This window comes from Leptidea sinapis, chromosome 17 (assembly GCF_905404315.1).
Source record: "Leptidea sinapis chromosome 17, ilLepSina1.1, whole genome shotgun sequence".
NCBI lineage: Eukaryota > Metazoa > Arthropoda > Insecta > Lepidoptera > Pieridae > Leptidea > Leptidea sinapis.
Window position 1 is genome coordinate 6,392,868 of NC_066281.1, and position 27,936 is coordinate 6,420,803.

The 27,936-nt window shown below is 36.7% G+C and overlaps 1 protein-coding gene across 2 annotated transcripts; it reads right to left on the minus strand.

The window, feature by feature from the left end:
* Window positions 1–7,147: 7,147 nt before the first annotated feature.
* Window positions 7,148–27,218, minus strand: LOC126969221 (cell division cycle protein 23 homolog). 2 transcript variants are annotated; one of them, XM_050814561.1, is made up of 7 exons: window positions 26,617–27,218; window positions 25,459–25,807; window positions 24,454–24,633; window positions 22,713–22,877; window positions 17,557–17,803; window positions 12,546–12,732; window positions 7,148–7,444 (listed from the first exon to the last, which is right to left on the minus strand). In XM_050814561.1, the coding sequence occupies exons 1-7, from the start codon at window positions 27,043–27,045 to the stop codon at window positions 7,220–7,222; spliced, it is 1,782 nt and encodes a 593-aa protein (XP_050670518.1). In that variant the 5' UTR covers window positions 27,046–27,218; the 3' UTR covers window positions 7,148–7,219. The 2 variants fall into 2 exon arrangements, with proteins under 2 accessions (XP_050670518.1, XP_050670519.1); XM_050814562.1 differs by lacking the exons at window positions 7,148–7,444; window positions 12,546–12,732 and having other exon boundaries at window positions 17,594–17,803; window positions 22,708–22,877.
* Between the last annotated feature and the right edge of the window lie 718 nt (window positions 27,219–27,936).

Here is a 27,936-nt window from a genome sequence, read left to right on the forward strand (position 1 = left end):
ATATTTTTTATGAAATTTAATATGTATATAAATATATTGCATATGGGTTGCCTGGCAAATTTCAGTCCAGGATACGATTTTTTTTAAATATATCTCCGGTTCGTTTAATGGAAAAATTCTATACCAATCGTAATGCAAAAGTTAGGTTGTAAAGTATGCAGTCCATAGAATATGCAAAAGTTAGGTTGCCTATTTTTTCCTGTCACTACTCACGGGTTGCCAGTTGTATGAACAGGGAACGGCCGTTTTCAATAACATATTTATTCTTAGTTTAACTTACTAGAGGTAGACTAATCTATCCTTTTACGCTTACTTACATTTCAATAACCTATCGACACATAGCATTGGACTTTAACTAAATGAGTAATAATATAACTATAGGTACTGGACAAACAAAAGAGTCGAATATATGTTAGAGCGAGACAGCGTTTGCCGCCATTATTTTTAGTGCAATGCCATACATATTCGAGTTTATTAGAGAGTTGCTCCATGCTGATCGGGATTTTAGACTATACTTATTTCATCAGTTTATTCGATGTATTTAAAATCGGAATATTGTTATTCAGACCGGGAAAACGGAATTCAAACAAATCGCATTATTACTACTTTCGGTAAAATAAATTTCATAATTTTTCGACTTTGGAAAATCGGAATTGAATATTGCAAAGTTTTTGTGTGTTTCCTCCAATATTAACCATTATCAACTTATGTTTTATTCAGTGTATAGCCAGTACTCAGGTAACAGAATTTTAATAATGCTGCCGTTCTTCAGGCACAGCTTTCATTAGCCAGATTCTAGACAACGGAAACCATTCACGCGCCATATTCAACTTTGATCCACACCCAAATAAATATATTTTTATTTATTTCATGGTCGTAGAAATAGAATTGAAGCATACTACTGCACTTAAATAGCTGTAACACTCGTGCTGTCTATTGATCCATTAGCCTTCGCCTCTCATCGCACAAACAAGCACTCATTACATGGCAGTAGAAAAAAATAACTATTCCCAAATGGTTGTTCTATTTTTTAACGTTGGCAATCATAAGCTATGTTTATGTTATTTAATGTGTATTATTATGTAGTTTTTTTTTATTGAAAAGGAGGACAAACGAGCGTACGGGTCACCTGGTGTTAAGTGATCACCGCCGCTCACATTCTCTTGCAACACCAGAGGAAACACAGGAGCGTTGCCGGCATTTAAGGAAGGTGAAGTTTAAGGAGTTTGAAGGGATGATAAAAACATTCTTAAAGTACCGGTCTTCATCCGACACATACCGCCTGTTGATGACAAGCAAGAGAAAGCGATTACATTGAATGAAAAATAGTATTCAGGAATTCCAGAAAATATGTGTTATTAAGTATCAATGAGAGACTGACGCAGTACAACCGATTTTTATTTTATTTAGCTAGGCAGCAGGGAAACGAAAAAAAATGGCGTTTTATCTGGACGCGTGGGGGTCGAGTCTATGTAAGGCGAGATTCAAAAGCAAAGTCCTTTAACATCCGTTCAGAAGAAGATATATCCAAGGTTTTTGGATGCAGTCCGGTTTAAAACTTACAGTAATTGTTTATTATATATGTGTTTTATTTTTAATAATATTTTTGGTCTGTTTTGTATATTTTGTTTTCTTGTCGGGTTATTATTTCTATATTTTCATATTACCGAACTCAGAATCATTAATGTTTTGTTGTTTATATCATTATTATATTTTGTTGTTGTCGAATTTAAGTATAATATGTTACAACTTACTGACATTTTCTTGCTGTACTTCTTACTGTAGTTTATTTGTAATATTTTTGAGATGGTTATATTACGTTTGCACACGCTGTAAAAATGAAACGAAAGTTCATATACCTTTTCTGAAATTTTCATATTATGTTGATATGATTTTAATGTTGCCAAATAATGTAATTTTCTTGTCCAACAAATACTTTTTAATGAAAATATTTTTTGATTCATTGAAAAATCTATGTATAACTTTAATCTCGTTTTACATCGACGCAGTCATGTGGCAGTATTTTATATCAATATTATTCTTTTATAAAGAATCGTACTATAATTTTTATATAACTGATTTGATGGGAAATGGGAAAATATCAATATCAGCATATCCTTATTATTCTGACTCGAGACTGGAGCGAGACCAAAACAATATAAAACTTTTCAAATATTCCGTAGGTTACTGTTTAGATAATTGCTCCTTGAATGCGAACACCACAATTGTGGTTTCTGTATTCAAATATGGGTGAAAACAAAAATACCTATTTGAAAGTTGGTCTCCTAAATCCAGGATCGCTAAGCACTAACCATGAGGAATTTATTGTTGCAATGGAAAGACACGCTGTAGATGTAATGGCCATAAATGAAACTTGGTTGAAAGATGGGGAAGAAGGTCGTGCACCTTTAGTACCAGGTTATAGACTAAAACATATCCCACGTCCTATAAGTGTTCGAACACGTGGGGGAGGTGTAGGATTTTACCTAAAAAGGGGTCTCAATGTACGTATACTTCCACACCCACCAAGTCCACAAGTTGAACAGCTATGGATAAAGTTAAATCTTAGTAGAAAATCTATCGTTATAGGTACGGCCTATCGACCTCCTTGGATGGATAGTAACGTGTTTTTGGACGCTTTATCAGAATCTATAGGATCTTTTGCATGGTGTGATCACATCATATTACTAGGCGATTTCAATATAAACCTTCTGAATCACGACCACACTAACACAATTAAATTACACCAATTCACACAACGCACGAATCTCACTCAATATATTACTGAACCTACACATTTTACTAACAATAGTCAAACGCTACTAGACCTAGTATGTACCGACGCTCCAGTCCACAACATCACTGTTGATCATATTGAAGTACTTAGCCATCACGCTTTTATATCCTGCACACTAAAAATTATGAAAGAAAAATTTAAGCCTAAATGGATAACCTATAGACCTATCAAAGATATAGATACGGATCAATTTCAAGTCGCACTATTAAACTTTAAATTAGACAACATATGCAAACTTAACAACGTTGGTGACATGGTACAGAGTCTAAACCAAAAAATAAAAACTATTTATATCAGGGAAAAATCCTATCCGTGGATCACGTACAACATCAAACTGATGATGAAAAAACGTGATGAAGCCCTAGCCTTATCCAAAAGAAATATTCAGCACAGACCATACTATATTGAGCTTAAAAAATTTACTAAAATGGCAATAGAGAGGGAAAAGGCTGCATATTTTAATAAATACATTAATTCGAATTTAGATAAACCTAAGACTCTTTGGAAGCACATAAAAAACCAAGTACGCATCAAGCCGCAAAAAGAAATCGCTCTACCGTCACACCTTAATGATCCGGATACTATTAATGCTCATTTTCTAATTGTAGCAGCAGTTAACCAAATTTCTACTGCTGATATCAATTTTTTTATGAATAACTCATACAGTAACACCGTTTTTTGTTTTGAACCTGTATATGAGTCTACAATTTTGAAAATTCTAAGAACACTGAAATCTCAAGCCATTGGTAGTGACGGTATTTCTCTCGAAATGCTACGCCTCATTCAAGCTGACCTTTTGCCAGTCCTGACACAGATAGTCAATAATTCTATGACCACAAGCACGTATCCGGATCAATGGAAAAAAGCTATCGTTCGTCCACTAAACAAGATTGCAAATCCATTAGACTTCAGAGACATTCGACCAATAAGTATTCTCCCACGTATGTCTAAGGTATTAGAAAAAGTTGTACATGGCCAAATTATGACGTACTTGGAAACTAATGGCATACTTCCAAGCCTGCAATCTGGGTTCAGAAGGGGTAGGAGTACCACCACCACATTGATAGACGTTGTGGATAATATTTTGCTATCACAAGACAAGGGTGAGTGCACTGTGTTAGTCTTATTAGATTATTCCCGTGCTTTCGACACTATCAATGTGGAATTGCTGCTTTCTAAGCTTGTCTATTATGGATTCAGTGATCAGACTGTATTGTGGTTCAAAAGTTATTTTGGAAATAGGTACCAGAGCGTTGCTGTTACAGACGATAGTGGAAACACACGTTATTCCCGATATAAGTCGATATCAAGAGGTGTACCGCAAGGATCTATTCTTGGCCCTTTACTTTATAACCTTTACACTGCTGATATCATAAATAATATAGAGCACTGCAAGTATCACATATACGCGGATGATATACAGCTTTACATTTCGTTTCCTACAGATCAGATTCAAGTAGCCATAAATCAGTTGAACGCTGATCTACAACGTATTGCTGAGTGGTCGGAACGAAGTGCTTTAGCCTTGAATACAGATAAGACTAAATATATGATTCTTGGTACACCTTCTCTTATAAAAAACTTTGAACAAGCTAATCCATTGATACATATTAAGGGAATATCGCTGGGACGCGTGAATGAAGCTCGGAATCTTGGCATTGTGTTCGATGAAAGCTTAAGGTTTGACAAACATATCGACCAAGTAATATGCAATTGCTTTTATCGCCTAAAATTACTCTACCGTATTAGAAATCACATCACTCCTAAACTCCGGCAGAAGCTATGTGAAAGTTCCCAATATGGAAAGTCGTAGGCGCACGCATTTTGCAGTTTTACTCTTTGGAGTTGTAAAATATCATATGCCTCCTTACCTATATAAAAAACTGTCTTGGCTAGGAGATAAAAACAGGGCCTATAGTACCAGAGCATCACACTGGATGCTAGACGTGCCTAAACATCATACAGCTGCCTTCAGAGGTAGCTTTCGTTATAGCGCGACCAAATGCTGGAACAACCTGCCTCCACCATTGCGTGACCTCACTACCATTTCAAACTTTCGAGTAACAATGAAGAAATACGTAATGGCGAGTCAGATTGATTCAGCTCTGGTTGCTCAAAAATAATAGGCATTAACAGTACTAGGTTGGACTTTTCTTTGTTTTTTTATTATATAATATTATGTTGTGATAAATATTTATAATTTATTACTCAGCACCGCGACGTGAAGCGTCAAACGGGAGCTACTGAAAATCAGTGCTGTGACCAATTGTCACAGGTAACCTGAGTAGCATCCCTTTTGATACACACTGCCACACAGCTGCTATGTTATAATATCTTGGTAAAGTTATTTATTTATTCTTTGTAAAATATGTTCTAGGTTAGTTTTAGTTATAATTTTTGTTTTTTCTTATTCTTATTTTTGTAGCAATGTAATGTTTCATGTGTGTGTCAAATAAAAGATATTATTATTATTATAATCCTTAAAATTTTTGAAATAAGTGTTTCTATTATAGAATCTCCATTACATACGCGATATTTCTATCGGATTGCTTACATTACTTTTACAATTATGAGTGCGTTATGATCGGCCAAAGTTCAGGTAAAGTTTGTACAAAAAGCAGATATTTGGAGGGTTACGTATACTACACTGGCCTGCAAAAGTAAGAATCACACTTTTAAAATTATTTTTTTTTCTTAACTATAGAAGGTAGAGATTTAAGATTAAAAACGTTTTGTTGCAAATTTTATAGGCTTTAATTCTTAGAAACTAAAATTATACATTAGTAACATTTTTAACTTAAAAAAGATAAAACAATGAAAATAGACATTTTTAGTTTAGTGTAAAAAATTCAACTAAAATGTATTACATGTTATTTAATTTTTAATAACTGGTATTGCCTCCTCGAGCTCTGATTACAGCTTCGAGCCGGTTTGGCATACTGAACACTAGGTTTCGGAGCCGATGTTGGGGAATTTTCTCCCATTCTTCTACCAGGGCCTGCTTTAGTGCCCTGCTGTAACTACCCGTAGGTGGTGGTCTGCGATTTCAGACTAGCCTCCCAAGCTCATCCCAGGCGTGTTCAATCGGGATGAGATCAGGACTTCTTGATGGCCAAGCCATCACGCTGATACCGACCTCCTGAATATACTCTTGTACGATATGAGCCGTGTGTGGCCGGGCATTATCATGCATCAGCATCGATCCATCACCCATATTTGCTAAATACGGCCCTGATTACTCATTGAGAATCTCTTGAGAATATCTTTGCCCAGTGAGGGTGCCATTTTCTATGGCTACTAGCTCTGTGCGACCTTCTGAAGATATGCCAGCCCATACATGTACACTGCCTCGACCGTATTGGACTCTTTCTGAGATGCAAGCTTGAAGATATCGCTCGACAGGTCGCCTGTAAACACTTCGCCTTCCATCAGAAGTGTAAAGGGAGAATCAAGACTCATCTGCAAACAAAATTCTTGACCATTCTTCTTCATCCCACTGCATGTGTTCACGGGCGTATCGCAGTCTCGCTACTCGATCTGTCTCTCGAGTTTTGGGCCACTCGCTGGTCTTCGGGGTTTCAAATTTGCTTCAGCAAGTCTTCTTCTCACTGTACTGTCACTAATGTAGTCCCTCCGGGTCTGAAGTAGCTGTTGCTGGACTTCAACTGCATTTTGGTGACGATTTCTTAACACAGTGGAAATAATATAACGATCTTCTCGGGCACTGGTACACCTGGGTCTGCCATTACAAGGTCTCCTCAGATTGTGTCCAGTCTTTTCGTACCTTCGCTTTACCTTCTGGACCGTTCGTACCGTCACACCAACCATTCTTGCAGTGCGATGCCTAGTTCCAGAAAAGCCATGATCCTAGCACATTCTTCAACTGAAAGAGGCATGATAAACAAATGTTATGTGCTTTTTAGCATAAATTTTTAAAACAAGACCCATCGATTTTGAAAAAAATTTAAAACAGAAAGAAAAATGTGAATGGTAAAATTGTAATTCGGAAACGTCCACTTTGAAAAAGGACTGGTTTTGTTTTTGAAGTTTTTTTTCAGCCAATTCTTAAAAGAAGTTTACCGACTATAAAGTTTTTATGTACAAAATTAATCTTGTGAACTTATAACGTTATCCCAATTTTAAAAGTGTGATACTTACTTTTGAAGGCCAATGTAATTTGGCTTCTTGAAATATGTATTTCCTGCTTCGATAGAAAACTAGATACTATGCACAAGATACCAATCAGTAGTTTTTAAGAAAGGGACGGAAAAATATGACGGCTGGCCGCTCTTAATAAGACATAAGGAGGGACAGAGGGAGGGGGGGGGTGTAATAATAATATATCAAACATAATGCACGAATTATTATATACTTAAGAACAACAAGTATTATTTACATCATACACGTAGTCGTGTGCGTCCGTCACATTTTGTATTTGCTGCTTCTTCTGGTGATAGTTGGTGTGGAGAAGTTGTCGGGTGTTATGTTCGGACTTGGAAGGTTCTGTTTGGACTCTAGAGTGAGAGATGTCGAAGCTTGCCTCAAGACTTCGGGCACATCATCAGGGATGCTGGGCGATTGAGATGTGGACGCAGTGAGTCTCTTCTCTGATATTGATTTGAGAATATTCTTGCCGGCCTCTTTGGTCTGAAAATAATATTAAAAATTATCATTCATCATTTCAACCGGAAGACCACCACCACTGGACAAACTTCTCCCCCAAAAATCGCCATGACAATCGGTCCTGCGCTGCCCTCATCCAACCTATTTCGGCGATCTTGACCAAACCGTCGGCACAACTTGTGGGCAACGTGGCACAACCGGGGCTACGTCATCCGGTACGTGGTCGCCAATATGTGCCCAGCCCATTGCCATATATATATATATCAATCAGTATGGAAACAGCTTATATGAAATAAATGTAGGTAGGTACATACTTGTTAGCATATTATTAGCTGACGATATACCGAAAAATTAACGAAATCCGTGGAGTGGTTTTGTCAAAAAGTAGGCTTTTCATTTCGAACAAATTTAAACGTCCTATAAGATTTGGGTGACTGGGTCAATGATTCAATGAATTTGAATATTTCAATATCATAAGGCGTTGCCGCTTTGCCTAGCTGCATTTGAATTGCGCCGCCCGCGGCCGCCAAAGAGATACACGGTGTCTCTTTGACTGCGCCGCTATTCAAAGGTAGGGAAGGACATCTTCTATCGATAGTTAGCTATCTGTAAAGGGAGTTGTAATCGATAAATAATTAGCTGTTTAAGTCTATTTTGAAATTGTTCTGTAATGTTTATTGTCCTACCTAGTAGGTGTAGTATTTTTACTAAGTATTATTACTGGTATTTAAAAGCAGCTTCAGAATTTTTATTTTTTATAAATTATGAAGTAGTTTAGAGATGATCGTGAATAAGGAAGAACTACTTAAATAATAACAATTTATAACTTGTTTGTAATTTGAAAGAAACCTATCAAAAGTCTTACCAACTTACTTTTTTTTTTTTTTGAAAATAAGGGACGAGACGAGCAGGACGCACAGCTGATGGTAATGGATAAGCCCTGCCCATTACAATGCAGTGCCGCTCAGGATTTTTGAAAAACCCCAAAATTTCTGAGCGGCACTACAACTGCGCTCGTCACTTTGAGGCAAAAGATGTTAGGGCTCATATGCCCAGTAATTTCACTAGCTACAGCGCCCTTCAGACCGAAACACAGTAATGCTAACACATTACTACTTCACGGCAGAAATAGGCGCCGTTGTGGTATCCATAATCTAGCCGGCATCCTGTGCAAAGGAGCCTCCTACTTGTTCGCTGCTCAGGAAATCACTCAGAAAACAGTGGTTTCGTAAGTATTGAACTTACAAAAATAAACTATTTTTTACAAAGCTTATCCATTCATTAATTTATTAATTATTAAAAATATTAAAACATTCGAATAACACAAAACTACTAGTTTTTAAGGCCTTGTTTAGATTGTTGGTTAGTAATTCCCTATTGACGCCTTTATTTATTTCCCCCATTTTATTTAAGTATTTGTAATTTGTTATTCAGTTTAACGCGAGCTTTCGGAATATGTGTCCGATGTCTGGAGTGTCCAAGGGAGTGCTTTACGCAGCCTGCGATTGTTTCAAGTTTTTGTTGAAAAAATTAAAGTTGTATTTATTAATTTAACTTTCTTAAAGTTCAAGTGAAATGTTTAAATCAATTTTCATTTATTCGCTAATAATTATGCTTTTGTTAAGAGCTTGTTTACGTGAAGAGAAGTAACAGCCAATTCGCCGCCGTGAGCTACGTTGTCGCTCCTCAGTCAAAGTACGTAGTCTAAACAGACTGTTTTAATATTTCTCTGTTAGTCACTCTGTCTAAGACCTTTTCCTGTATGACTCTTCTTTTCTAGTTGTATTCTGGATCTGCTTTGACTGTATACGTTCTTTATTAATCGAATGTATTTATGCTCAATCCCTTGTTCTGCTAATGCTTCCTATATATTTTTGTGTAGTAAGGAGTCAAATGCTTTACTGTAGTCGACGCATGCTGAAGTATACTTCTCTAAGCATACTTCTCTAAAACTTGACGAGCTACATGGATGTGGTCAATCACAGAGTAGTCCTTACGAAAACCAGCCTGCTCTATGGGTTGATTTTTGACCAGTGTCCTTTCAATACGTTTTAAAATGATTTTAGCGAAGATTTTGTAAATATTTGATATAAGACTGATAAGGCGATAGTTACCAATTTCATGTTTATCTCCTTTTTTATAGAGCAGAATAATGTTAGACTCTGTCCATTGCTGAGGTATTATTTCTGTGTTTAAGATAGTGTTAAACATCTCTGTAAGGACAGGTATTAAAACTTCCTTGCAATGTCTCAGGAATTCGTTACTTATAATCAGGAATTAGTTACTTAATGCCATCAGGACCCGGTATTTTATCTACCCTTTGGGTGATTACAGCATTCTCGACTTCAGCTTGAAGAATGCTAGAAATGCTTGAGGTACCCAACAGAATGATTCACATGTTGTTGGGTTTCTTGTAATAAGATGTTGCAATTCCCAATATTTCGTTAAGGTTCGGCGATGATTCCATTTTCCACTATCATCTTTCATTAAAGCGATCCAATCTTTTGAATTCTTCAATTCATTATATGCTTTTTTGACTCCACCCGTTTTACTTATATATGCTTTTAGGAAGTTTATTTTAGGTAATTTTTTTACACCATGGGTTACATTATTGGAGTTTAGTAAGGAACTCTATTTTTTTTTAATATAATATAATTTTTTACCAGTGGGATGCTTATGGCAACGGCGCTTTGGCGCTAGTGAATGTACTGGGCAAATGAGACTAAACATTTTATGTCTCAAGGTGACGAGCGCAATTGTAGTGCCGCTCAGAATTTTTGGGTTTTTTAATAATCCTGAGCGGCACTGCAGTTTAATGGGCGGGGCATATCGATTACCATTAGCTGAACGTACTGCTCGCCTTGTACCTTATTATCATGAAAAAAGCCGATGTCATCCGGGGATAGTGTAGCTTCTCATGGGTGTAGAGAATTTTTCGAATGGGTTCAGAAGTTTCGGAGGCTATTCGATGCGAACAAATAAGCAATAAAATGTTTCCTATGTATAATATTCAGAAATTATCGCCAAAATGCATTATTTTCTAGAGCAAGTAGTTCACTCAATAAGTTTTGCATTTCTCATAGTGATATCGACTTGTTCTCGACCAACCCAGCTAATGTTACACGACACGTTGCAAATTCTTTTATAAATAATAGTGCGATGAAGTAACTATGTCCGTGGCATGTACAACTAGTTTAAATAATCATATATTATTCGTTCATTATATTTTAACATTTGTATGAACTTGTAATTGGCCTCCAGTTATACGATTTTATCATCATCATATCGTTATTTAGTGCTAGTATTAGAATTATAAGTATTTAGTTATGTAGTGCTATAATAATTGAGTGTGGTGCCGCACCAGAATAGCACCACCCCATCTGCTCTCGTGGGTGCCACAAGACGCGACTAAGGGACACAAACAACGGAGGATGGGCAGCAGCATCTTTCGTTAAGAACACACTACTTACTGCCATCGCCAAGCGTGGCGATTATGGCGAAAACACCTCAATTATGACAATTAATAAACAACAATTATGACAAAAAATACAATGTCAAGACACTGAGGACCGACGTGAAGTTGGAGGAACTCGAGGAAGCTTTGAGCAGATTACGATGAGATGTCGTGGGGTTATCTGAGGTCCTAAGACAGTGAGGACTCGATAATCCTTAATTCCGGACACGTGGACTACGTCCTGGAGGGTGACCAACAGTCCCAGGGTGGTGTCGGGTTCCTCGTTCACAAGTCTCTCGTCGTCAACAACGTAACTGAGGTGGGGAGGTGGTAGATTTTGACGTTCAATAAGTGATTATAAATCCTATTTTGAATAAAAATATTTGAATTTGAATTTAAGGCCCAAAAACACCAGGGCCGCTGGGTGATAATGGAATTACAGCTGATCTTCTGAAATCTGGGTACCCCTGTACTTAAGACCCTCCAGAAGCTATTCAATTCCATCATTCTCGAGGGCAAAACGCCGCATGCATGGGACAGAAGTATGGTGGTGCCGTTTTTCAAAAAGGGCGATAAAATGCTTTTGAAGAACTATAGGCCCATATCACTTCTGAGCCATGTTTAAGCTGTTTTCTAGGATTATCACGAATCGTGTGGTTCGCAGGCTTGACAACTTCCAGCCTCCCGAAAAAGCCGGATTCCGAAAAGGCTTTAGCACCATAGACCACATACAGAAGACAGAGGAGTATATCCAGCTACTCTGCTTAGCGTTCGTGGACTATGAGAAAGCCTTTGATTCGATCGAGACCTGGGCGGTGCTTCAGTCTCTCCATACCGCTATATGGAAGCTTTGAAGTGTTTGTATGGAAACGACACCTGTCAGTCTATATCAAGGATCTGATCTCGAGTCGAGTCAGACAACCTCTTCACCGCTGCGTTGGAAGATGTCTTTAAGCTTCTATTCGATGACGATATCGTAATCATGGCAGAGACCATGGAAGACTTAAGCCATATGCTCGATGGCCTCAATACAGATCATGTCAAATGTCATGTCGCACATACTCCGATAACAATTGGGAAATGTACTCTCGAAATTGTGGACGAGTAAGTCTATTTCGGACAAACAATCCAATTAGGCAGGTCCAATTTTGCGATAGAGGTCACACGTCGAATCCAACTCGGATGGGCAGCTCCTTAAAATATTCTCGCCCCAAATACCACAGTGTCTGAAGACGAAGGTTTTCAACCAGTGTGTGTTGCCAGTGATGACTTACGGTACGCAGACGTGGTCGCTAACTATGGGCCTTATGAGAAAGCTCATGGTCGCTCAGAGGGCTATGCTCGGAGTTTCCCTGCGGGATGGAATCACAAATGAGGAGCTCCGTTGGAGAACTAAAGCTACCGACATAGTCCAAATGATTGCGTAACCGAAGTGGTAGTGGGCAGGGCACATAGTTCGACGGACAGATGGCCGATGGGACAGAAGTCCTCGAATGGCGAGCACGTACCGGAAGACGCACTGTCAGGAGGCCCCCCACAAGATGGGCCGACGATCCGGTCAAGATCGCCGGAATACGTTGGATGAGGGGGCAGCGCATGACCGATCGTCGTGGAAACCTTTTGAGGTAGGCCTTTGTCCAGCAGTGGACGTGTTGTTATGATGGTCCTCACCGAGTCGTGCTCCAGACACTTGTAGGCGTAGTGTGCGGCGTGATCCAGCAGTGAGAAGCGCAGGTAGTACTGCGCCAGGTATCGCGCCGCCGCCGGCAGCTCCCTGCTGCCCGCGTGGGCCGGCTCTTGGCCCGCCGCCGTGTAGGCCGCCGCCGCGCTGTTGGGCATGTTGCACTTCTCGTACAACCTGCAACACGAATACGTCACTGACTCATGATCAATCGTGATCAAATTGGCAGTTCTACACTGCCGATACAAGTGAAAATTTACAAATTTCATTATTAAAATTTGAAATTGCGTAATGTTTAACAACACTTAAATATTTTTTTCGGTACTGTACACAATGTACAATTGTGACCTGCCAGAAACAACTGATGTAATAACCGCTACTTTCGCCGACGACACCGCTATTCTTGCAAGTAAGCAAGCAACAACAATCGCAACCATGCTTCACAAAAGCTGCAGTGTGGACTGGACAAAATTGAAGACTGGCTCAAGAAACGGCGAATTAAAGCTAGTACATCTAAGTTTACACAAGTTGCTTTCGCTCTCCGACCAGGAAACTGACACCCTGTTCGCGGAGACGCTACGCTCCCACACAATGAGTCTGTTGAGTACCTGGGTATGCACCTGGATCGAAAGCTTACTTGGAAAGCACATCTTCAAAAGAAACCAGAGCAACTCAATAAGTAAGCATAAGTATCGAGGATTACAATGGTTGCTCGGAAGAAATTCAGTCCTAAGTCTAAACAACAACTCCTTATATACAAGGTAGTTCTAAAGCGAATCTGGGCTTACGGTATCCAACTCGGGGAATCAGTATGCAACTCCAACATTGCAATAATACAGACAGTCCAAAATGTCATCTTTAGAAATCTATTGAATTCCCCATAGTTCCAAAAAAAAACAATGGACTTCATTTCTATTTATTTATTTATTACTAGCTGACCCGACAGACGTTGTTCTGTATATAATAAATAAAATAATGTTTTATATGAATTTGTCAATAATATATCATAACATCAAAAATTTCTTTGTAAAATATGCCCTGCTGTTGTAATGAAATTGTTTCACAGCAGAACTGTCAAACCGTGCGTCAATAAATTCTCTCATAGAAATTATGTATGGACACATCAAAGGAAAAACAAATTAGTTGTTTTTATTTAATTTAGCAGCATTTTCCTATTTATGCACTTTTTAAACCTTCTCTGGACTTCCACAAATAATTCAAGACCTAAATTTGACAAATCGGTCTAGCCGTTCTCGAGTTTTAGCGAGACTAACGAACAGCAATTCATATTTATATATATATGTATATATATTATGAGATTTAACAGCTTTCATAACATTACAAAACAATCTTAATAGTCAATACCTAGCCATTTACAGAATCCCACGTATATGTAATTGGATAGTAATTACATATGTGTGCGATACACCAGCCTATAATCCAACATACCTACAGCCAATATTATATATAAACTAGATACACTATAATACAATTAGCACAATATATGTGAACATAATATGCATATCAATTACAACTCCTATAATATTACAATAAATTTTCAACTAACTTGTATAACATTATCCAATACTACCTAATCAAAAAAATCCCTGTTCAGCCGTCTCTCCGTTGCCACACTTGTGTTGAATATATCCATGTTTATGTGCTTAGAGGTTTCATTGAACTTATTGCCTGCCCTTACTAAAAATGCATTTTGCCTATAGTATGTTCTCACTTGCGGTATATTTATTAGAGGATTAAACCTAATAGGTTTGGGTACATTTTCTTTTAGTTTTTCTAATAGTTCAGGACAGTCCATCCTATTGGAAACTATTTGCAATAAATATGTAATGTCCGCGATATCCCGTCTAGCAGAGAGCGGAAATATGTGCATGCGCTTGCATAAGTTGAGGTACACTTCAGAACGATAGGAATGCGCAAACGGAAACATAAGTATTTTATGAATTTCATCATAACAATTCTATCAATATTGATATTATATCGCGGATTCCAGACTTGTGATGCGTATTCCAATATACTGCGGACAAATGAACAGTAAAGCAACTTATAAGTTTTGGCATGCTTAAACTCAGCAGGGCTTCTTAAGACGAACCCTAATGATTTTGAAGCCTTTGACACAATGTTATCTATTTGATCATTAAATGATAGCTTATAATCATGTATTACACCTAGATCCCTAATAGTAAAACATTTATTTAAACACTGATTCTTCAGGTAGTAGTCCACAGATATTTGTTTTGGTTTCCTAGAAAAAGAAACACCAAAACATTTGTCTGGATAAATCCTTCCTTCCTAAGAAGGTCAATTTTATTCATAAGACAGTAACTGTCTAGGCGTGCTAAGTCAGATTGAAGTTTTAATGCATCATTGGTACTTCTAATGCATGTAAAAATCTTCATGTCATCAGCGAAGTAAAGCAAGCGAGAGTAAAGGAAACAGGAGTCTATATCGTTGACAAAAATTGCAAAAAGCAACGGACCAAGGAGAGATCCTTGGGGAACCCCACTAGGAACAAGAATCCAACTGGATGTGTAATTACTCATAACTACAGCCTGTGACCTTCGCTCAATGTACGACGAAAACCATCGGTGCAAGTCTCCCCTTATTCGTATGTTGTACAACTTTAATAGGATTATAGGATAGGTTAATAGGATCGTATGGTCAATTTTATCAAAGGCTTTCGTGTAGTCCGTATAAATAACGTCTACTTGGCCCCCCCAGTTCATAGATTCTGAGATGAAATCATTTAGTAGCAGTAAATTGGACACAGTAGATCGACCACGCAGAAAGCCATGCTGGGTGTAATGAAATGAGTTCCTAAGAGCGGTATATACTTGATTATATATCACTCTTTCAAATATTTTCGCGATAATGCATAATTTCGAGATAGGTCGATAATTATTGATCTCCATCCTAGATCCTTTTTTATGCACTGGCGTGATAAATGCCGATTTCTAAATTGGCGGCATTATGGCACTACTATTGAATAATAGTGCAATAGGTATGGCTAGAGTTTCGGCACAATTAATTGAATATATAGGGCTAATATGGTCAGGAACAGCTGCTTTGGTAGGATCTAACTTCTTTAAAAGATTTTTAATGGCACTAACATCAATGTTAATCTTGGATATATAAGATAAATCTGAGGAGGCGGACTGAAAAGTGTTAGCTTGTAAAGATCCGCTGGGATGATTAGTAGAAAGAAATGTCGAATAAAAATAATTAGAAAAAGCCTCACATATGTCATCTCCGGTGTTATATATATTATCAAGATATTTAATATTGTTAGGTATACTATTCGAATTTTTACGTGATTTTATAAAAGACCAGAACGTTTTAGGATTTTTAATCAGTGATTTTTCAACTCTTTCTATATACTCGTAATAGCATTTTCTTTCTAGTAATTTAGCCCTATCTCTTAACGTAGTGTAGCAAAGCTCATCTGACGCATTGTTACAAGTTTTATATTTACGCAAAGCTTTATATATACTTCTCTTTTAGTACTTTCTTTAAAGTTGCCGAATACCATTTCGGAAATGTTCCACTTGTGATAGTTTTGTAAGGTATGTAGTTTTTTTTAGATGGTTCAGTGTTGAATAGAAAAAGTTAACAGCTTCCGATAAGCTTACGCGAGGTAAATTCATATTGCCAGTTTATTTCTTGAATATTATTATTTATAATTGCATAATTTCCTTTATTTTATAAAAAATTTGAGTTTCAGCATGGCTTTCTTCGTGGTCGATCTGCTGTGTCCAATTTACTGCTATAAATGATTTCATCTCAGAATCTATGAACTCGATTGCGGCTTTAGGGGAACCGATATAACTAACCATTATTACTATGAAGAACTTAAATTTAAAACAATAAAGGAAGAAATCAAAGAATATTCTTCAAATTACAAAGAACGCCTAGCAATTCATCCAAACCCATTGGCAGTGGATTTATTAACTTTAAGGCATCCAAAGAGACTGAAGCGAAATAACATTGACTAATTGTACTTAAAATAAAGGGAAGAAAGGTCAACTGACCACTCTTCCCACAAAATCCTAGATGTGCAACACACCTGCTCATAGTCTGGGGACTGATTGCAGATAAAAGGAAAAAAATAAGAAATTTACATTCAACTTACATTTATACTGTTCGATAGACGCATAAAATATGAGAAAACAAAATCATCTGTAAGTATATCACTTTCACTTTCAAAATCACTTTATGTAATATATAAAAGGCTACAAGCTAAAGTAGCTTTTTAACTTGTATTAACAGTCTTTTTTCCACCACTTTTCTTTGAGAGGACGCTGTCCAAGTGCGGGTTAGTCAATGTCACGATACATACATATTGTTTTTGTTCGTGGTATAAACGTACATTTGTATTAGAAAATGAAAAATACATTTTTATGTGCAGTGGGGATGAACCGGTGCGTTCCGGATGAGAGGCAAAGACCTAGGGCGAAGGTGACGCTAAAACTAATACCCTAGCTTATTTTATAACAATAAGGTACGAGGCGAGCTGGATGTTCAGCTGATGGTCATTGATACGCCCTGCCCATTACAATGCAGGGCCGCCCAGGATTCTTGAAAAATCCATTATTCTGATCGGCACTATATTTGTCCTTGTCACCTTGAGACATGTAAGATGTTAAGTCTCACTTTACCAGTAATTTCATTAGATATGGCAGCCTTCGGACCGAAACACATTATACTCACACATAACTGCATCACAGCAGAAAAAGGCGCCTTTGTGGTACCCATAATCTAGCTGGCATAGAAAGGAGCCTACCCCTGCTTACCTGTTAAATTATCAGCCAAACCTTATACTAAAAGATCTTTATGCAGCCATCTGCAAGCCATATGGTTAAAATAAATATATAAATGTACAGAACATGTCTGTCAAACCTGTGGCTGGTCGATATGTTTTTTATTCCAAAGGTTGAATGGGTCCACTCACCACTAGAATAAGATAAGAGATAAAATATGTCTTACTTGGCAAGCTTGAAAAGTGCCATTCCTTCAATATCGCCAGTACTGTGAGCTTTGTAATAACATTTTAATGCATTCGGTATTATTTCCATCCTTTCATAGGCCTCGCCCAGAGACACCAACATTCTCGAGTCGTCCGGCTTCAGCTGTGCAGCTCTTGAATAATAATATATACAATAGCCATTCACTCCCAGTATTTCATATGCTTGACCAAGTCCGTTCCATGCTCTATAATCATTTCTGTTAACATCTGGAACAATTGTTATATTATTAAATTTGTCAAATAAATGAGAAAGACTAACCTAAGGTTAACCACACCAATATTATAATTGTTAAAGTAGGTAACTATTATTTCTTTAACCACTAAATTACACAACCAATATTAAGGTTTTTTTTTCTGGACTAGTTACCCTAGAGTGCGCGATATAACCGAATTCCACGCGGACAAAATTGCTGTAGGACATAACATTACAAATTCTTATGATAAATAAGTGAATTAAGTGATTCTACTTTAAATATTTCAACCATTTGAAATTCAGTAAAAGCGCATTCACAGAATATACACCACGATTATATATCATGCAATATGTTTATTATTTATTTTATTTTATTTAAATCACTCATGTATTTCTGGTATGTACAAAAGTGGTCAACCAAAGGACATTGAACAAGGGCGCTCCGCGAACAAAAAATTGCAAACATCTCAAAGAGCGGGGCGAGTTGGAGTATCTGTCACAACACTGCTCGCGAGGAAGGAATGTAATTGAATGAGGCAACATTAAGCACTACTTATGTAGATGACGAATAATATTCACTTTTCACAAACCAAAGCTTTATTCAAAGAGTTCATGATAATGGTTATTGTGAATTGGTTGGGGCAAATCAACATCCTCTCTTGTTGTTTGGTTGAGTTCTCATAATCTAGCCGTCATCCTGTGCAAATTAACCTTCTACTGGTAAATGCCCTAAGTCGGCTCTTACGACACCCTCGGCCCTGGAATTTCCCTATTCTTTTTTGTACCTCGGGGAAGCACAGAGCAAAAATTGTCTGCCAAACATAATCAAAATCCTAATGATAGTTATCAATCCGTATTTAACATCATAAAGACTGAACTCATAAGCATATTTAAAACTAAATCTTTTAATGCGAAAAGATATTGTAATTTTAATGAATGGGCCACTCCGGGAATTTATAAAAGTGAAGAAAAGTTGTATGAATTGTATGGCATGAAAAAATACAGATTCGATTCTCAGTTTTAACAATATGTGTAAGATTACTCAAAGATATTTAAAATTGTATGTAATACAGCTAAACCCAATTTTACTAGCAATAAAATATAGAATTCGAGCAATAAAATTAAAACCACTTGCGAATGTCATTAACAAGGAAAGTGGAAAAGTTACTAAACGCGACGCTCATATTGAATTAAAAATAAATAATATAATAGTTATAGATCAGAAATCAGATGTAGCTCACGTACGAGGGATGCACTGAAAATTTCAGGAATCAAGGAAGTGACACAACATGACTATTTAAAAATGTATTTATTGCTTTTCGAAGTATTCTCCGCGAAATTTGACTCATTTTTCCATACGATGGAACCAATCATTAAAGCAACCATTCCATTCGGAAGTTGAGGTCTCCAAAATGGCCGTTTTGTAGGCGTCCATAGCTTCTTTAGGTGATGAAAATCTCTGACCACGAAATTTATTCTTTATTTTAAGGAAATTATAGAAATCATTAGGGCTTAGGTCGGGGCTGTACGGCGGATGACCTAATAATTCTATGTTTTCTTGCTCTAAAAACTCTTTTGCTCTGTGCGCGGTGTGAGAACTCGCATTGTCGTGATGGAGGATGATGCGGCGGTTGCAGTTCTCTTTACGGAGTTCAGAAACGACATGTGGCAAACAAATGCTAGCATACCATTCTGCATTAACCGTTCTTTGTCCTTCAAGAGGAATAGTCGCAACGTGGCCGGTTTTGGAGACAAACGTGGCCACCATTTTTTTTGCACACTCCGTGAACGAACAATTTTTGTTGGCTTTAACTCATTTTCGAACACCCAAACTCGTGACTGGTTTTTTGTTTCGGGTTCGTACGCTTATATCCAGGATTCTTCACCTGATACGATGTTGTATACAGCATATGAGGATCCTGCGTGGAATCTTTCAAGAGTTCTGACGCACCAAGTAACGCGAGCCGCTTTTTGCTCTTCACAGAGCAATAGCGGTATCCATCGGGAAAACAACTTTTATACACCTAATTGTTCATGCAAGATTATTTGTATTTGACTCATGCCAATGTCTAAAGTTGCCTGAATTTCGCGGTATGTCACTTGTCGATCTTTATCAATCAGTTTACGCACAGCGTTTTCTTTGGTGACTGCAGTTTTTGGCCGACCTTGACGGGGATCATCACTGAGCTTGACATGTCCACGTTGAAATTCAGCAAACCAGAACCTGTTCCTGTTTCCACTGTTCCTGTTATATTTGACTGTGTTTGCTACGAAACACTTGAAAAAACTACGCCACTGTGGTATAAATAATGTCGCGCTTGAAGTCTTATCGTCTTAAGAGTTCAGTACGTTGATATAGGTCCAGTGAAATCAAATGATTTACCGGTTCAAATTCAAATTCAAATATTTTTATTCCAAATAGGATGTTACATCACTTATTGAAAGTCAAAAACTACAACCCATTCCAAAATGAATGCCTCAGACCTGAGAAGAATGGGCGCAACAAACGCAGCGGGCTTTTTTTTCATCGAATAAATATGTTTACAAAGTAATATTGTACAATTAAACTTATTATTTAATAGCCTGAGGGCGGTCACTCCATTCCCAATCTGTGGTATCATTAAGAAAGTCATTTATGTTATAGTAACCTTTACCACACAAACGTTTTTTAACAATTCTTTTGAATAACGTTATACTTTTGTTTTGAACATTTTCTGGGATCTTGTTGTAAAAGCATATACATCGCCCCACAAAAGACTTACTAACTCGACTTAGCCGAGTAGTAGGCATCATAAGTTTATGTCTGTTCCTAGTGTTAACATTATGGTTATGACAGTTTCTGGTAAATTCACTTATGTGCCTATGAACATACATTACATTATCAAGAATATATTGAGAAGCAACAGTCAAGATGTTAATTTCTTTAAATTTTGTTCTCAATGATTCTTTAGGACCTAGGTTATAAATAGCGCGAATAGCCCTCTTCTGCAGCACAAATATTGTATTAATATCGGCAGCGTTGCCCCATAGCAATATACCATAGGACATAATACTATGGAAATAACTAAAGTAGTCGCGCCGTATCTATGTCAGTTAATTGTCTAATCTTTTTAACCGCGTATGCTGCAGAACTAAGTCTGTTCGCCAATCCTTCAATATGGGGCCCCATTGTAATTTGGAATCTAGAGTTATGCCAAGAAATATAGCAGATTCCACCGGTTCTATCACCTCTCCGTTTAACAAAACATTAGCATTTACATTTTTGACATTTGGTACGGTAAATTTAATGTATTTAGTTTTCTTGCTATTTAACAATAGGTTATTAACGCTAAACCAGTACACGATGTCAGATAAAATATCGTTCACTTCGTCATACATAGCTTGGTTTCTTTTCACTTTGAAACTCAGCGAAGTGTCGTCCGCAAACAATACTACCTTATGTTTTTTCTCTATAAGATTAGGAAGATCATTTATATAGATAAGGAAGAGGAACGGTCCAAGAATAGACCCTTGTGGTACCCCCATACTGAGAAGAGTCCCAGGAGAGAAATTCAATTAGGCGTACCACAGGGATCCATGCTCGGTCCTTTTTAACCGACTTTGAAAAGGAGGTTTATGTTACGTATGTACACCGATTACGTATGTACGATCCGATTTCAGTGATTCTTTTTTAGTTTGATGCAGAATATTTGCCATTTGGAACCATAAAAATTTGTCATAGTTTAGAAAAGTACTTTTCATTTTACGAAAATTTTTTATGAATATTTTTGTTTACGGGGATCATGTTATTATTGTTTATGTATTGGTTTTTTAGGGGTTTTCATTTAGTTTGATTATATATTTCTAATATTAACCCGTTTGCCGACAAGTGGGTCATAGTCTACCTGTCATTCATAGCTAACAAACGTTTTTCACGATATTTCAGTGTCTCACAAGAATGTGAAATAGGGAATCTAATTGTTTAAGGCACGGGGAACCTTTCGTAGGCCTACCCATACCTACTTAAAAAATACTATTTAATATATGACAATAAAACGCAACGAAATCTTATAGTTTATCTGATTAATGACACTAAAAAATAAAAATAATAACTATAATATATAAAAAACGGACTTAACTGACTCAAAAGTATAAAATAACATAATAGAGATTTAATTCACCTCTTATGCAAATCTTATACCTTTAATATTAATAAAATACTATTATTTTTATGTGCTACCTATTGATAGGTTTGAAGTTGGTGCCAAGCCAAATGTAATAGCAGGTACCTACAACCCAAGTGGTCAAGCACCGAATTAAACCCTATCAATAGGTAGCACATACAAACCTACATTATATAAATCACTTATAATATTATATATCACGATATAGTCAAACCTAAAGTATAGGAAATAAATAGGTAGGTGTTATGCATTTTTTAATGATCGGTCGTACCGGTGTGTACTAGGTGGCGAACAAAGCTCGACCCTGCGTAAGTTCTCGCTCGTCCTAACCGGCTGGTCCACTCTGTAGAGGCCGCCGCTCGTACTTACAATTCCGATACCTACACGGAAAGTGAGACAGGCCTGATTAAAGTTTAACTTTTCCCAACTTTGACAGTCATATAATGTTTTATTATAATTATTATTTGGATATTTGTCTAGTCCCGATGAGTCCTAGTAACACCGCGTCCAGAATTGAACTATTGTGTTCTCCACGCCTACTTATAGCTTGTCGTCAAGTCCTGCTGCATTTACCAACCGCAGAATCTTGTTGACGCGAGTAATACAAACAGATATAGCATATATTAGAGCAGGGTGAGGTCGCCAGGGTGTAGGCGTGTCATCAGCCTCAAGGTCATCAAGTGTTGATTGTAAGCACACTGTCAGTGGCCAGTGTCATGTTGTGCATCACATAAATAATGAATGTTTAATATTACCTCACCTATAGCTTGCCGGTAGCATTGTATTGCTGCATTAGAATTCTGCAACTCGATAAACTCGTGGCCCATCAGGATCCAGGCTGATAAATACTGAGGGTCCAGTGCCAGTGCTCTTTGAAAATACATCACCGCTTTTTGGTGTTCACTTCGTAAGCTATAATAATTACCTACAATACAAAAAGCACACAATTTACTACAATCTTAATTATCTGAATGTGTTGTCACCAACTGTTAGCCTCTCAAGATATTTGATATTTTCAAGTTGGGAACTAACAGCTGGTATTTTATAAATAAAAACATTTATTTTCGGACAACTGTGATCCATCGATTGTTAGCAAGAGGCGTAGTATAGTGTGGTGTTAATTTGGCTCTTGGGTCTTCAGCCTTGTTGGTAACAGGTGCCTGTGCAGTAGTATATAACTGTGTAGGACTTATCAACCTGCCTCAAAAGTTCGGGTTTAGACGACAATTACCGGTCTTCAACTTTGCCAGTTGCCTCTGCCCAATAGACAAATCTGGTGTGAATACTTTGGAACCTTTGTTACGCTCTATGGCCACCTTCACATTTGGCGTCTTACATCCGTGAATTTGAGGGTAGAGTCTGAGATTCATTGACATGAGAGACTTGTGCACGAGAAACCCGACTCGACCAACCCGACACGACCCTGGGACTGCTGGTCGCCCTCCCGGAAGTTTAGCAGGTTCCGAAATTTAGTATTATCGAGTACTCCGACCTCACGACATCCCATCGTAGTCTGCTCAAATCTTCCTCCAGTTCCTCGTCGGTGCACAGTGTCCTGACGTTATATGTTGCCAGGGCCAATGGTCTTCATTGGTGGTAGCAATGTCACACCCAGGGATTCTTAGTACCCCCTGCCCCACTTATGTGGCTGCTACTGTGGCCACCACCAGCGGTGCCGCCGGGGACTGGGGCCTTACAGTGTCTGTTATGTTTTTTTCTGGGTGAACTTTGCCATAATCGCCACACTTGGCAGGCGGGATGGATATCGCAGTAGCTGTTGGTGCTTCTCGGAAGCTTCTGATGCGACATCACACACACACAATACTTATGTGATAATTAATTTATCTTTTCCGATCGGTTCAGTAGTATTCGCAGTGTAATCGAAGCAAAAAATCGGCTCTCGAATTATTATTGTTATATAATATATAGAGTGTTGACATAAGACTATGACATCACTAAAATCCTGCGCAAACTGGCGTGTTTGAATAGCCGAAATGTATTGCTCGAAAAGAATATTTAGTTTTTGACTCAATAAGAAAGTTCTTATCAATAATTTCATGTTTAAAAACTTTTAGTATTTATGTAAAAAATCTAATTTAAGTATTTTTAAAAATCATGCATATAGCCTATTAAATATATAAGGAACTACATAAATTAGCCCTCCGACATTGTTCAGTACTTGGTGGAGAAGACAAGGTTCCAGTTGGGGGTCGAAAAGTTGTTGACGCGTCACGCAATAGACTTTAACTCTTTTGTTGTTCGCGTCCCGACAGAACATATATCGACTTTCCTGGACGTGAAGCTGTGGCCGAAGGGGGTCGTGTTCCGCAAGTGTCGCCGACCGCCGGAAGTTACTGAACCCGCGCCACACATCGCCGCGAAAATGAGACGTAGATTTAAGTTTTAAAAATATGTGTGTTACATTATAAGGTATTTATTTTATGGGCCTTGTAGCCTGAAATAAAATGATTTATTATTATTATAAATGAAAAGATTCTTACCTATAACACAACATGTTTCAACTCTATATTTATCTATGGAAACAGCTTTCTGTGCTAAGTTTGCCAACTCCATCCTCTTATCTTTTAAGTACAAAAGATGTGAATATACATCCCAATTATCTAAGCGATAAGGATCACTTTGATGTAGGTCTCTAAACAATTCAAGTGCTGTATCAACATCTGAAAATAGAAGATATATCAATCACCTTATAAGCCCCTGAGTATTTTATTATGAAATACACGACAGACAATTTCAGATACCGCTATATACATCTGTACTAGATCATAGTGATTTCATACAAGATGTTGTTATTATGAACGGACTAACTACAACATGTTGTGATCATTACCTGACCAATAATAATTCATTACTCACCTCACCTCAGTTGGTGGACTGGATTGTTTTCATTGTGAATATCTATACATTGACCTGTGTGTTATTGTAGCAAGTAGTAGTGGTGGTGGGTTTTATTGACATTATTCTATATTATTTAACAGTGAAAGATTTTATAACACAATAAATGGTACAGATGTGAAGGCAACTTTTTCTTCCACCAACTTGTTGATTGTTACACAAAAACAAACATTAACAGCATCTGATGTATTGCACGGGTTTCAGGAATTCAAAGTTAAACTGAATAATTTCCATTATAAAATGTATGTGATAAATTAGTCAATTCATTATCTTAAAGATATTATTATTAACTCAACATCTATTTCTTTTATTAGATTGTGGCTATAGAAAAATAGGCAACATACAGAATAATATATCTTAGAATAACATATATTAGAAAGTGAAAATCACAAACACATTAGTTGTGGACACTAGTATCATTGTGAACAGATGATGGATAGCACAGCTGATTTGAATTCAAAGGTTCTGCCAATCCCTCAGATGTAATGTGTAGAGCCCATTTGTTATGAGAGAATCAACAGATATAGGGAAACACTTGGTCTTCCATATATCTAGAGTTTTCTATGTATAAAACTGTAAACAACAATTACCTCTTCTATCATGATGTGCAATAGCCATCTGTGCAGTTACATAGGTACTTTTGTCAAAGCCAGCAGCAGCTATAGCAGTATATGTTTCCAGTGCATGTTCTGAGAGTTTCAGTTCAACATAAGCATGAGCAGAAAAAAAGTACATCATCCAATGTTCTTCTAGCTGTAATGAGTCTATTGCTTCGTAGTCATTAGCTAAGCCCGCCATCTCAACCCAAGCCGACCACAATATGGGAGTAGCACTGATAGCCGCCTGTAGTGCTGTTACTGCTTGACTTCTTAAATCGAGTTTTTTCAAAACCACACCTTTTAAGTATAATAAATAACCGTCCAAATTATTACTGTTTGCCTGCAAAGTGAGAGAGAGTTATGTGGATTAATTGACAAAAGAGATGTCAGAGTCATGCTTTGAAGAGTTCTGAATTTAATTTTTTTTATAACGGTTTATTAACTGACACACATCAACAGTTATTTATTTGAAATAAGTCTTATTTCAAAAAAACACTTTTAAAGGATTGATATGCATGTAATTGTAACTCTTTTTACATTAGATTTTTGCATAAAAGTTACATTTTTCTTTTAGTTAACCTGATGTTTCAAGACCATTCAGGAAAAAATAAAATTTTTCATCTGCAGTCGCCCCGAAAACGAGATCTGGAAAGGTCTTGAAATGTCAGGTTAACCAAAATAATAAGTTATGGAAAAATCGAATGTAAAAACAGTTACATATTTTAATCCTTTATAAAGTGTTTTATTTAAATGCGTAACACTTGTGGTAATCAAAGAAAATACTATGAAATAAGTCTTATATGTTAAGAACGAAGTAAGCCTTTAGCCTATGCACCTTCTTGATAAGTGAACTATTCAAACAATTATGTCTATTATGTTTTAGTTAATTATTATTATGTTTTAGTTTTTATGTCATATTGTTATTTTTTTTTGTTAATCAGGTAGAGCTGTATACATAGATGTGAATGAAAAGATTCGCATAAATATTAAAACAAATATAATAAACTTAATGGTACAAAGAAAAAGTTTAGTTTTGTACTTATAAAGTAATAAATAAATAGATTTGGTCTTCCCTCTTCACTAGTACTAACAAATAAAAACTGTTTAACAGTATATATTTCAACACAATATTTAAATATTAGTATTTACCTTAAAATATGATAAGAGATCAAGTAAAACTTGAGTTGATTCTGCATTTTCAGCACCTAGATCAGTAGCATTATCCAGTCGTTTCTTTTCACTTGACAAATATTGAGAGTATTTGTGAAGAAAAATACATTTTGGGCTAGTGCAGTTCTCTAAAAAATGAGCAGCTCTGTCATATTCCTGGCAGTCAAAATAAGTTTTTGCTAAGATATAAGCTTCTCTGTCTTCTAATATTATATCTTCATAAAGTTTAGGTGGATCAGTATGTGGCATGCTATGACATTTTAGAGAATAATTAAGTTCAGCAAGCCATTTTGCTGTCTGTATTAAACCACGGTCATTACATTCACGAATTCCTACGATTATATCCAACCTTACTTGCTTTAGATCTAAATGAATAACATCCTTTGAATTTATAGTAAACGGTTGCATTTTGCTTTCTTCTATTATCACGGTATCACTTTCCGTTATCACGCTCTAGCTTTTAGTTATTCAACCAAATTGTGGTAAATATTATATAGTAGATTGGGTTATTGGGTATTTATTATATTAATATAATCCACATAATAATTGTTAGCTTAATGAATATTGATTGTTAACTGGTAAAAAAATGAATTTATTTATTATTTTCTTTTTTTTTTGGGATTTTATGACCTGGTAACTAAGACGTTTATTACCTTACAAAGAGGATGTCTATTACGTCGTTAGAGTAATAGTGTTCTGTGGTCTATTAGAATAGATACCTACAGAGAAAATGAACCATATGGCAAAGAAAGTTATGTGGATGCAGATTAAACAGGCTTACAATAACATGATATGTTTTTTTCTAAACCTTTCCCTTCTATTTAGTTTTATTTATTGGAATTAATTTCCTCAAAATTGATTTCTTTAGAATTAATTTTGATGTCGTTTCAAATTTGCAAAATAAATTATTCTAAAATGGCTAGGAATACCTATGTACTCAAGCAGGAAAAAATATTGCAGGCTGTATAACTACCACGCCTTGGCCAATAACCCCGTGTTGAAATTAAAGAAAAAAACTAAGCTATCATTTTATGATATTACGTGAGATTATATCAATGCTAATAATGCTCTATGAGAGTGCCCTGTCTGATGCGTAAGCATCATATTGGTCTGTGGATACCTATTCATTTAAAGTTAGTCTCTCTTAAGCTGGCGGGGGGTAATTAATTTTTTTGGCTAATTCAATTGTTCTTCAATGTTTGATTCAAAATTTAATTTGTTTTTTTTTTTTAATTTTCAAAAATTAAATCTCAAGTTAGCGCCAACTATAGATTTTTTCAATTTATTTTTTGTTTTTTT

What these genes read in the sequence shown, in the direction of transcription:
- LOC126969221 (XM_050814561.1), bottom strand. Translation starts at nt 27,045, where the DNA reads ATGCAACCGTTTACTATAAATTCAAAGGATGTTATTCATTTAGATCTA. An exon ending in TGCACATCATGATAGAAGAG is followed by an intron (nt 24,634 to 25,458) that starts GTAATTGTTGTT and finishes TTCTATTTTCAG; the next exon opens with ATGTTGATACAGCACTTGAA. An exon ending in GCACTTTTCAAGCTTGCCAA is followed by an intron (nt 12,733 to 17,556) that starts GTAAGACATATT and finishes TTCGTGTTGCAG; the next exon opens with GTTGTACGAGAAGTGCAACA.